Source organism: Crotalus tigris, unplaced genomic scaffold (genome assembly GCF_016545835.1).
Source record: "Crotalus tigris isolate CLP2741 ecotype Arizona unplaced genomic scaffold, ASM1654583v1 scf7180000023723.778456, whole genome shotgun sequence".
Lineage (NCBI taxonomy): Eukaryota > Metazoa > Chordata > Lepidosauria > Squamata > Viperidae > Crotalus > Crotalus tigris.
In genome coordinates, this window is record NW_024100141.1 from 647,496 (window position 1) to 660,255 (window position 12,760).

A 12,760-nucleotide genomic window follows, 5' to 3' on the forward strand; every position below is an offset into this window, starting at 1 on the left:
TTTCCACAGCCAATAGGAGCTGCTATTTCTAACCGGAAGTTCCTGTAGCCGCTCTATATCATTTCCTCTATGGCTGAAATGAACCATTTTTTTTACTCGAGACTCCTATCAGCCGCCTTCATATCGAAATCTCGCGAGATTACCGCTAAGTCTCACATGTGTGACTTTCCGCCCGCGAGCAAGATGGCAACCGTGCTCAAGCATGCGTGGGCTCCTCTGCTCTTGACGCCGTGTCGGATTAGCTTTGGGAGCCGCCGCGGCATTCGCGGCCTAAGAAGAAAACCTCTCCGCGTGCTGCCCTCGGTGGCGCAGGTGCAAGAGCAGCAACGGATCGTCCCCAGCAAAGTTAAGACCCCTTACATCCCGAAAGCGCCCAGAAAGGAACGCCAGCCGGAACCGGAACATGAAGAGGCGGAGCTTCGTTACGAGCGGGCCGGACCCAACGAGAAGAGACTGAGGTAATGTCATTCGCGCAAAGCACCCTGGGTGCTGTAGTGCGAGAATCTGGAGAAAGTAAGCGAAAATGGAAGTCCCGAACCACAATTCCCAGCGTCCTTCGAGAAAAAGACAGGAGTCGCGGATTGTGACCTGCCGCAAAGCTTTCTGGGAATTGTAGTTTTGAGGAGAATTGAGGCGAAAAAAGCTATATTTTTCTTTTTTTTGCTGAAAAATCCGCTGGGGACATTCGTTTTCTCCCGTTCCTTTCCTTCTTCCCCCACACCCGCTGTCGTAGCTGATGTGTTGGATTCCCAACTCCTGATTTCCATCAATGCCCATCACTCCCCAGCCAGCAGGACCAGTGTTATTGGACTACAATGTTGGAGTTGCAGTCCATTTGATCTAAAAAGAAAACCCTCAGAGAAAAGCCCTTTTTTCTTGTTACTCGATTACATATTACCCTGTGAAATATTTTAGCTGTGATGTGCAGTTGGTGCACTATGTGGCTACCCTACTCCACCACTAAACAAATCAGGCCTAAATCAGAAAAGGAGCTTAACAACTGTGTTGCGTTGCAATGATAATTTTGGAATCAACCGGGAAAGGAAAGGAAGGGAAAGAAAGGGAAAGGAAAAGAAAGGAAAGAAAGAAAGAAAGAAAGAAAGAAAGAAAGAAAGAAAGAAAGAAAGATGAGATAGATAATGAAAGGTAGATAGAATAAACAGATAGAGATCGATGGATGAATGATAGAAATAGCTAGAGAGCTAGATAGATTTATTTATTTTCAATATTTATATGCCGCCCAATCCCAAAGGACTCAGGGCGGCGTACAAAGTTAAAACAATGATAAAAGAATAAAATAAAGCAGTCATACCGCGAGTCTGATCATATCCCGGCCCCCCGGGGACATCAGCCCCAGGCCTGGCGGAACAGGAGGGTTTTAACGGCCTTCTTAAAGGCCGGCAGGGTGGGAGTAGTTTGAACCTCGGGGGGAAGCTGATTCCACCAGGTCGGAGCCACCACAGAAAAGGCCCTTCCCCGAGGGCCCGCCAGCCGACATTGTCTGGTCGACGGGACCTGAAGGAGGCCCAATCTATGGGACCTCACCGGTCTCTGGGAGCTATGCGGCAGAATGCGGTCCTGTAAGTAACCTGGCCCTATGCCATGAAGGGCTTTGAAGGTGATAACCAACACCTTGAATTGCGTCCGGAGACCCACAGGAAGCCAGTGCAGCTCGCGGAGGATAGGTGACACGTGGGCGTACCTTGGCGCGCCCACAATCGCTCTCGCGGCTGCGTTCTGAACCAACTGCAGCCTCCGAACGCTCTTCAAGGGTAGCCCCATGTAGAGCGCATTACAGTAATCCAGTCTTGAGGTGACAAGGGCATGAGTGACTGTGAGTAAAGCCTCCCGGTCCAAATAAGGCCGCAACTGGTGCACTAGGCGAACCTAGATGGAAGAGATAGGTGATAGATAGATAGATAGATAGATAGATAGATAGATAGATAGATAGATAGATAGATAGACGGATGGAAGAGATGGATAGAGAGAGACTAGATAATGGAATAGATAGAGATCAATGGATAGATGGATGAATAATAAATAGAAATAGCTAGAGAGCTAGATGATATGGATGGATGGATGGATGGATGGATGGATGGACAGATGGACGGACAGGAAGAGGCAGATGTAAGGTGGATGGATAGGTGGGTAGACAGACAGACAGATAGATAAATAGATAAAGTGAGTCAATCTTTTTGGTGATGCCGTGTTCCTATCTTGTGCTCTTTCTTTTTAAATGATTTTCTTTTCCCGACAGGAATTTGGTGACCCTGGCGAAGTCCAGGGCATTTCGCGAGAAGCATGGGAAAATTCTGCTGGAAGGCCGGAGGCTCATTTTGGACGCTCTGGAGGCGGGAGCCGTTCCGCAGACAATCTTCTTTAGCCTAATGGAGAATCTGAAGACGCTGCCGGCAGCCAAACTCAAACGGGCCACCCTTGTCAAAGTGAAATACAACGAAATCAAGATGTGGTCGGACGTCATCACTCCACAGGGGTTGATCGGTAAGTTCCGGAAGAAACCGGAGGGCTACAGATTTAGTTGTTATTGATTTATGAAAGGTTTATCCTGCCTTTATGACTTCATAAGTAACTTGAAGCAGGGAACACTAATACTAATCTAATAATCTTTCCTCCTCCTGTTTTCCCCAACACAACAATCCTGTGAAGTGGGTTGGGCTGAGACTGAGGGGCTGGCCCAAATTCACCCAGCCAGCTTTCATGCCTAAGGCGGGACTAGAATTCACCGTCTCCCGGTGATGGGCCCAAAGTCACACAGCTGGCTTTCATGCTTAAGGCAGGACTAGAACTCACCGTCTCCCGGTGATGGGCCCAAAGTGACACAGCCGGCTTTCATGCATAAGGCAGGACTAGAACTCACACTCTCCCAGTGATTGGCCCAAAGTCATGCAACTGACTTTTCGTGCCTAAGGTGGAAACTAAAATTCACTCTACCAGTGATTGGCCCATAGTCATCCAGCCAGCTTTTGTACCTAAAGTGGAACTAGAATTCACAGTCTTCTAGGGATTGACTAACAATTAGCCTGAAAAAAACACAAGTCATGGGTCAGGATGTGGATCCACCTCCCTCGTATTACAATCTCTGCACAGGAACTGGAGGTTGTCCATGACTTTGTGTACCTCGGCTCAACTGTCTCTGACACACTCTCTTTAGATACTGAGCTGAATAAACGTATTGGTAAAGCGGCCGCCACATTTTCCAAACTTACAAAGAGAGTATGGCTTAATAAGAAGTTGACAGAACATACAAAGATCCAGGTCTATAGAGCCTGCGTCTTGAACACATTCTTGTACTGCAGTGAGTCTGCCTTCATGTACGGCAGGAGAGAAAGCTGAACACCTTTCATATGCTCTGTCGCCGATGTATTCTCGGCATCACCTGGCATGACAGAGTCCCAAATAGCAGAGTCCTTGGAATGTGCTGGAATCTCTAGCACAGTGGTTCTCAACATTTTTAATGCCGCGACCACCAACCGGTCATAAGTCGAGGACTACTCAACCGGTCGTAAGTCGAGGACTACACAACTAGTGCAGCACCGTTTGCAGAATGGGACTTTTGGCGGGCTCAGCAGGGCAGAGACAGCCTGGACCATTCCTATTGGCTTTTGAAAGCCAATAGAATTAGACTCTATTCAAGAGAGTCTATTCTATTGGCTTTCAAAAGCCAATAGAATAAAAGGGAGCAGCACAGCTAAGGAAAAGGGGGGGAAAAAATGGCGGACTGCGTTGTTTGGCGACCCCCGTGAAATGGTCGTTTGACCCCAAATAGGGTCGCGACCCACAGTTTGAGAACCGCTGCTCTAGCATGTATACACTATTGAAGCAGCGACGTCTACGCTGGCTTGGGCATGTCGTGAGAATGGCTGACGGTCGGAGTCCGAAAGATCTCCTGTATGGAGAACTAGTGCAGGGAAAGCGCCCCAGAGGGAGACTTGAGCTGCGATATAAGGATATCTGCAAGAGGGACCTAAAGCAGTGGTTCTCAACCTGTGGGTCGGGACCCCATTTGGGGTCGAACAACCATTTCACGGGGGTCGCCAAACAGCACAGTCCGCCATTTTTTTCCCCTTTTCCTTAGCTGTGCTACTCCCTTTTATTCTATTGGCTGTTGAAAGCCAATAGAATAGACTCTCTTGAATAGAGTCTAATTCTATTGGCTTTCAAAAGCCAATAGGAATGGTCCAGGCTGTCTCTGCCCTGCTGAGCCTGCCAAAAGTCCCGTTCTGCAAACGGTGCTGCACCAGTTGAGTAGTCCTCGACTTACGACCGGTTGAGTAGTCCTCGACTTACGACCGGTTGGGGGTCGCGGCATTAAAAAGGTTGAGAACCACTGACCTAAAGGCTTTGGGGATGGACATTAACAGCTGGGAATCCTTGACCTCTGATCGTTCAGCCTGGAGGCTAAAGACGCAGTGTGGCCTTCTCCAATTCAAAGAGACGCTTGTGCAGCAGGCTTGTGCAAAGAGGCAGTCCCGGAACCAGCGAAATCTGGGGGCTGGACAGGGGACAGATTGTATCTGCCCTCAGTGTGGAAGGGACTTCCACTCTCAAATCAGATGCTGCCTTAGGACCTATTTCCAGAGCACGATACCATAGTCCAGGGGTGTCAAACACAATTTCATGGAGGGCCGCATCAGCATTGTGGTTGCCCTTGGGGGGCCGGGTGGGTGTGGCCAGGGTGGGTGCGGCCTACTGGGTGGACGTGGATGGAGTGGGTGTGGCCTACTGGGTGGGTGTGGCCAGCTCTACATTGTTGGTGTCAAGGGTGCCTGTGGGGGCCTGGGCAGGAGTGGGACAGATCTGAGGGTCTCTGGCACAAGGGGTGGGGACCGGGGCAAGTGCCAAGGCAAGCCGGATAGGTGAAGTAGGCGAGGGCCATTTGCTGGCCACTTCCAGGCGATGGTGCATTTCTTCATTCCTCACAAAGGGCGACCCCTCCCCAGCATGCACTCAAGGGGCAGGGGCAAAGCGGCAGGGGCTGGCTCCTTGCTGTTTCCAGACGGCCTTGTGGAGCTAAGACTGAATGCGTTTCAGCATAGATGGCCACCACAAAATTGTACGTTGGCTCCCGGCCGGCCTGGGCCAGGGCCAAGGCAGTGGGGGCCATTCCCTCACTGTTTCCATGATGCCTTCGCGGGCCACATGAAACCACTTTGCAGGCCACATCTGGCCCCCGGACCTTGGGTTTGACATGTCTGTCATAGTCTCTCAAGACTGAAGGATGCCAACCAGTGATTGACCCAAAGTCACCCAGCCGAATTTCATGCCTAAAACGGGACTAGAACTCACAGTCACCCAGCGATTGGCCCAAAGTCACCCAAGAAGTTTTTGTACCTAAGGCAGGACTAGAACTCACCTTCTCATGGTTTTGAGGCCCGCACCTTTAATCGCTCTCACCAAGCTGACTCAGGGCTTTGTTCCAGCCTTAGCAGCCAGGTTGAGTAGGATCTCACGGGAACTGCCTCTGAGGAGAGCACTTGGTGTTGTTTTCTTGGTGTTTTTTTCTTGTTGAGTAATCCTTCTGCTCTTTTCCAAGCAGTGTGTATACATTAATCTACAGCTGGCTGCTTTCCAGACGTTCAAGCTTGGAGCAGCTCTGGAGAAAGTCTCATAAAATAATTCTTGCATAACGTTATTTTTTAATTAAGATAGCTATTGTGTAATGGAAGTAGAAATAAATGAGATTGGTGATAAAAGGAGGGATGAGAGAAATTAAGAACTAGAATACATCTGGAAGGGATACCTGAATTGATAACTTGTTGAGTTAAAGCAGTGGTTCTCAACCTGTGGGTCGGGACCCCATTTGGGGTCGAACGACCATTTCACGGGGGTCGCCAAACAAGGCTGTCCGCCATTTTTCCCCCTTTTCTTTGGCCACGCCCCCTGGCACCCAGTGATGTATAAGTGGTTGGGGGTCACCACAACATGGGGAACTGTATTATGGGGTCACGGCATTAGAAAGGTTGAGAACCACTGAGTTAAAGTGAAATTTGATTTTGGTAATTGTAAACTATAAAGTGTTAAAACAGGTTTAGTAGTAATAAAAATTTAATTTAGAAATGGAATATTTTAAACGTATTATGTTATTTGAGGGAAATAGAGAGGAGGCAGTGAATGTATTGAGTTGTTTATTTATGTTTTTACTTTGGAATGTCTGATTACCCAAACACCACGGTGTGTCCTGAGTACTTTTTCTTTAAAAAACCAATAAAATATTTGCAAAAAAAATAAAATAATTCTTGCAGATGCTTCGCACCTTCTCACGTTCCCCCCCCCCTTGTTGTGCTTTGGAGGCCAGGGATGTCCACGGTGCCTCTGGCTCAGTGCTGCTCAGCCCGTTCAGATTTCCCAAAGCGCGAGATTTTTGCGATGAAGCTTTGGTGGAGGGCGGGACCCCGACCGGAGGCCGAAGAAGCAGTTTGTGGCTTTTCAAGAGAGGATGTGTCCTGGTTTAGCCCTGGTTCTGGGGCTGCCAAGACGTTTCTGAACTGGTGAGACTGAAATAGAGAAGGAAGAGAGAAAGAAAAAGAAAGAAAGAGAGACAGAAAAAAGAGAGAGAAAGAAAAAGGCAAAAAAAGAAAAAGAAAAAGAGAAAAACAAAAAGAGAGAAAGAGAAAGAAAAAGAAAGAAAGAAAGAAAGAAAGAAAGAAAGAAAGAAAGGCAAAAAAGAAAAAGAAGAGAGAGAAAGAAAGAAAAAGAAAACAAAAAGAAAGAGAAAGAAAGAAAAAAGAAGGAAAAAAAGAAAGAGAAAAAGAGAAAGAAAGAGACAGAAAAAAACAAAGAGAAAGAGAAGGAAGAGAGAAAAGAAAAAGAAAAAACAAAGAAAGAGAGAAAAAAAGAGAAAAAAGAAAGAAAAAGAGAAAAAAAGAGAGAAAGAAAAGAAAGAAAAAGAGAAAGAGAAGGAAAAAGAAAAAAACAGAAAAAGCGAGAAAGAAAAACGGAGGAAAAAGAGAGAAAGAAAAAAAGAAAGAAAAAGAGAAAAACAAAAAGAGAAAGAAAAAGAAAAAAGAAGGAAAAAGAAAAAGAAAGAAAAAAGAGAGAAAGAAAGAGACAGAAAAAACAAAAAGAAAAAGAGAAGGAAGAGAAAGAAAAAAGAGAAAAAGAAAAAACAAAGAAAGAAAGAGAGAAAAGAGAGAAAAAGAAACGAGAAAGAAAAAACAGAGAGAGAAAGAGAGAAAGAAAAAGAGAAAGAGAAGGAAAAAGAAAAAACAGAAAAAGAGAAAGAAAAAAGAAGGAAAAAGAGAGAGAAAGAAAAAGAGAAAAACAAAGAAAGAAAGAAAAAGAAAAAAGAAGGAAAAACAAAAAGAAAGAAAAAAGAGAGAAAGAAAGAGACAGAAAAAACAAAAAGAAAAACAGAAGAGAAAGAAAAAAGAGAAAGAGAAAAAAGAGAGAAAATAAGAAAGAAAAAGAAAGAAAAGAGAAAGAAAAAACAGAGAGAGAAAGAGAGAAAGAAAAAGAGAAAGAGAAGGAAAAAGAAAAAAACAGAAAAAGAGAGAAAAGAAGGAAGAGAAAGAAAAAAGAAGGAAAAAGAGAGAGAAAGAGAGAGAAAGAAAAAAGAGAAAGATTTTAAGCCTTTTTACCCTGTCCTTCCGCCTTGCTGGCGTCCCCCTCAAGCTGAGGCCAGGGCTGGGCCAGGGGCAGCAGTCTTTCCCTTGAGCTCAGGGGTTCAACCCTTAAACTGTGGAACCCCAACTTTACAACCTTTACCACGATAGAAGCCACCCAGGGTGACCTCATATGCGAGTTGGGCAGCTCGACGTAGGAAGTCCTCTCTTTACAACCATTCATTTAATGACTGTTCCGAAATTACGGCGGATCAAAGAGGCTCAGGAGCATTCCTCACACTTACGACCCTTGCACCGTCCCTGTGGTCACGTGATCACAATTCAGATCTTTGGCAACGGATTCGTATCTATGATGGCTGCAGCGTCCCGAGGCTCATCGGATCCCCTTTTGCGACCTTTGGGCAAGCCCAGTCAATGAGGGTAGTCAGATTCACTTAACAACCGTGTTACTCATTTAACAATGACAACTTTTAAAGTATCCCCCCCCCCTCAGAAAGGTCTGTTGTAACTTCAAACGGTCGCTAAAGAATCGGGTAAATCAAGGGCTACTGGTAGACATAGAAGAGCTGTGCCACGCAGTGGTTAGAATATAGTATTGCAGGCTGACTCTGCCCACTGCCAGCAGTTTGATCCTGACCGGCTCAAGGTTGACTCAGCCTTCCGTCCTTCTGAGGTCGGTAAAATGAGGACCCAGATTGTTGGGGGGGAGCAAATATGCTGAACTTTGCAAACTGCTCAGAGAGGGCTGTAAAGCACTGTGAAGTGGTATATAAGTCTAAGTGCTATTGTTATTGCTTGTTTGCTTCTTTCCTTCTCTCCCTCCCTTTTCTCCTTTCTTTCTTCCTCCTTTCTTCCTTCCTTCCTTTTTCTCCTTCTTTCCTTCCCTTTTTCTCCTTCCTTCCTTCCTTCCATCCATCCATCCATCCTTCCTTCTCATGGTGGTTCAGTGGTCAGAATACAGTATTGCAGGCTGACTCTGCCCACAGCCAGCAGTTTGATCCTGACCGGCTCAAGGTGGACTCAGCCTTCTGTCCTTCCGAGGTCGGTAAAACGAGGACGCAGATGGTTGGGGGCAAATAGGCTGACTCTGTAAACTGCTTAAAGAGGGCTGTAAAGTGACTTGTAAAAATATTATGTTTGGTGGAACATTCAAAAGGTTTTTTAAAAGGAAGATTAAGTTTACTCCCCAGTTATTTCTTTTGGGTATTTTTGTGGATTTTGATGCTAAAGAAACTATTTTAATGTTGAATTTAATAACAGCAGCAAGATTATTGGTGGGTCAATATTGGAAGAAAGACTCTCTGCCTTCTTTAGAAGAATGGGTATTTAAGGTTTCTAATTTAGCAGAAATGGCTAAAATTTCTGCTTATTTAAAGGACCATTCACAAGAGAGATATGTTGTTGTATGGAGAAGATGGATAGAATATGTTCAGAAGAAAGATGGAACTGCAAAGTTTCATTTATTTTATGAGTAATGGATTTGTTTATAAAATTATGATGTTAAAGTTTGAAGAGAGTTAAGGGTTAGTATGATTTTGGTTATTGTATAATTAGTAAACTTAAATAGATTATGTTTAATATGTTTATATAACCTTGTACTTGGCTCTGGGAAATGAGGGGGGTGGGGGAGGATGGGTTGGAGGTTAAATAGCTCAGATAAGTAGAAATAGTTTTATTGTATATAATATTGATGTTTTAATTTGGAGAGAGGAATTGCTCGGGCATTTTCCCGGGACTGCATCCGGAGTGAGAAGATAGGAGGAAGGGGAGTAGTAAGTAGGAAGGTTGAGGAGAAGGAGGAGAGGGGGAGAGTGAGTTAAGAGGGCTGTAAAGCACCGTGAAGCGGTATATAAGTCTAAGTCAGTGTTTCTCAACCTTGACAATTTTAAGGCATGTGGACTTCAACTCCCAGAATTCCATAGCCAGCAATGCTGGCTGTGGAATTCTGGGAGTTGAAGTCCACATGCCTTAAAATTGTCAAGGTTGAGAAACACTGGTCTAAGTGCTATTATCATTCCTTGCTTCCATCCTTTTCTTCTTTCTCTTCCTCCTTTTTCTCCTTCCTTCCTTCCTTCCGTCCTTCCTTTCCTTCCTTCCTTCCTTCCTTCCTTCCTTCCTTCCTTCCTTCCTTCCTTCCCTTCCCTTCCCTTCCCTTCCCTTCCCTTCCCTTCCCTTCCCTTCCCTTCCTTCCCTCCCATGGTGGCACAGTGGTCAGAATGCAGCATTGCAGACTGACTCTGCCCACTGCCAGGAGTTCGATCCTGACCGGCTCAAGGTGGACTCAGCCTTCCGTCCTTCCGCGGTCGGTAAAATGAGGACCCAGATTGTTGGGGGCCATAGAGTGACTCTGTAAACCGCTTAGAGGGGGCTGTAAAGCAACATAAAAATCTAATTGCTATCGCTTGCTTCTGCCCCCCCCCCAACAATCTGTAAAACACCGCAAAGCGGTATATAAGTCCAAATGTTATTACGATTTTCTCCTCCTGTTTTCCTTTAACAACAGCCTTGTGAGGTAGGCTGGCCTGAGAAAGGGCAACTGAGCTTCTGCAGCTGGGGGTGGACCAAGACCTGCTCCTCCCCCCTGCCCCCCCCCAACTTCCTCTCCCTCTGCCAGCCAGTCACCTCCAGCCTCTCTTGATTTCTTGCAGGCATTTTTGCCATGCCCCATCAGAGCAAAATGTCCTATCCCGAAGTCCCGCAGGAACACGCCTTGCCTCTCACGCTGATCTGCGACAACATTCGGGATCCCGGGAATCTGGGCACCATCTTGAGGTCGGCGGCCGGAGCCGGCTGCTGCAGTGTGCTGCTTGTCAAAGGTTGGGAAGGGGTTTCCGGGCACGGTGGAGGGAGAAGCAGGCTGGATTCGATCTCGGCTCTTCCTCCACAGGGTGGGAAGGGGGAAATCGGCAGAGTCGGGGTAGGAGTGGGGATGGATCTCCTCTAGCAAAGTCAGGACTCGGCCGTTTTGGGGGTGCTGTACTGTTCCCCCTGCAAAGGAGAGGAGGGGTTTTCTTGAGCCCAGCCTGAGTGCAGATAGGGAGCCGTAAGATTTTTTTCATAGCGCCTCAGTTTGAAAGGGGTGGAAAAAGGGTTTTATTTCGGTATGACTTCTTTGACGAGGAGCTGTGAGGAAGAGCTTTCCCTGCTTTAAGAGGGGGGGGAACTTCCACTCCCAGAATTCCCCAGCCAGCCTGCTTTAATATGAGTGGACTTCCACTCCCAGAATTCCCCAGCCAGCCTGCTTTAAGATAGGTGGACTTTCACTCCCAGAATTCCCCAGCCAGTTTGCTTTAAGATGGGTGGACTTCCACTCCCAGAATCCCCCAGCCAGCCTGCTTTAAGATGGCTGGACCTCAACTCCCAGAATTCCCCAGCCAATATTCATTTTAGATCAGTGGTTCTCAACCTTTTTAATGCCGCGACCCCCCAACCGGTCGTAAGTCGAGGACTACTCAACCGGTCGTAAGTCGAGGACTACTCAACTGGTGCAGCAGCACCGTTTGCAGAATGGGACTTTTGGCGGGCTCAGCAGGGCAGAGACAGCCTGGACAATTCCTATTGGCTTTTGAAAGCCAATAGAATTAGACTCTATTCAAGAGAGTCTATTCTATTGGCTTTCCAAAGCCAATAGAATAAAAGGGAGTAGCACAGCTAAGGAAAAGGGGGGAAAAAATGACGGACTGCGTTGTTTGGCGACCCCCGTGAAATGGTCATTCGACCCCGAATGGGGTCCCGACCCACAGGTTGAGAACCACTGTTTTAGATGGATGGACTTCAATTCCCAGAATTCCCCAGCCAGCCTACTTTAAAAGGAGTCGACCCCGTAACTGACTGGGGAATCCTGGGACTTGAAGTCCACCCGTCTTACAATTAATTGATTGATTGTAACGCTGCTCCATCCTTAACCCTTGTCCTCTCCTCCCGCAGGCTGCGTGGATGCCTGGGAACCCAAAGTCCTTCGGGCGGGGATGGGCGCGCACTTCCGGATCCCCATCGTCTCCAACCTGGAGTGGGACCTGGTGCCCAATTACCTGCCCACCGAAAGCCGCGTCCACGTGGCCGAAAGCCGCCAGGAGGGACCCCCAGGAGAGGCTGAAGGGGCTTCAGCAGCCCCGGCTGCCCGCAGGGGCTCCACCCGGAAGTCCCAGCTGACCCCGTCAAAGGGGAGCCAGAAGGAGGAAGAGGAGGAAGAGGAGGAGGAGGAGGAGGAGGAACGACAATCGCTGCAAGTCCAGCCTTATTACAAGCCGTGGATGATGGATGCCTCCGTCGCCATCGTGGTTGGCGGCGAGACCCACGGGGTGAGCCCCGAAGCCAAACGGCTGGCGCAGAGGAGCGGCGGGAAGCAGCTGGCCATCCCGGTGGTCCCCGGCGTGGAGAGTTTAAATTCCGCCATGGCTGCCGGCGTCCTTCTCTTCGAGGCCAAGAGACAGCTGCTGGTCCCGGAAGGCGGGGCTTCCAGGCTGGAGTTCAAACGATGAGGACTAGCGTCTTGAATCTTTTTTTTTTTTTTTTTTTTAATTTGGGAAGAAAAGAAAGGCTACATGATCTCTGGCTGATCTCCACTTCGGCGTCTGCTGCTTTGCGGCTTCTTGCGTCGGGGAAGAGGCAAAAAAAAGTCAAGATGTAGACCAGTGTTTCTCAACCTTGACAATTTTAAGGCATGTGGACTTCAACTCCCAGAATTCCACAGCCAGCAATGCTGGCTGTGGAATTCGGGGAGTTGAAGTCCACCTGCCTTAAAATTGTCAAGGTTGAGAAACACTGATATAGACGGTAATCCTTTATATGTGCGAGGATTTGATCAGGCAAAGATCAAAGATGGCCCACTTAACTTTTTGATACACGCACGCACACACACACACACACACACACACAGTGTACAAATTCTCTCCCCCCCCATCAGTTTCTCCCCTTCCCCTTCATCTTAAATGGGACGGTTCTTGGCCCTGCGTGGGCAGTTGTGGGTCAGGATTTGCACACTTTTCTTCCCAAATTCAAGAAGGCCTCAGGTGAGGTTTCCTCACGCAGCTAGTCCTCAACGACCGTCACCAGAGTCAGAATTTTGGCGACGAGTCACGACGGGCAGTATGCATTCAATGAAAGTTGCTGCAGCTCGTGGAAGGACTTTATTTTCAATAAAATTTGTGAGTCCAAAAAGCGGCTCATGGATTCTT

General features: G+C 47.4%; 1 protein-coding gene across 1 annotated transcript; it reads left to right on the plus strand.

Moving 5' to 3' along the window:
* Nucleotides 1-54: 54 nt before the first annotated feature.
* MRM3 (mitochondrial rRNA methyltransferase 3) lies at nt 55-12,260 on the plus strand. Its single transcript, XM_039321241.1, has 4 exons — nt 55-458; nt 2,258-2,502; nt 10,232-10,399; nt 11,511-12,260. The coding sequence occupies exons 1-4, from the start codon at nt 70-72 to the stop codon at nt 12,062-12,064; spliced, it is 1,356 nt and encodes a 451-aa protein (XP_039177175.1). The 5' UTR covers nt 55-69; the 3' UTR covers nt 12,065-12,260.
* Nucleotides 12,261-12,760: the final 500 nt, after the last annotated feature.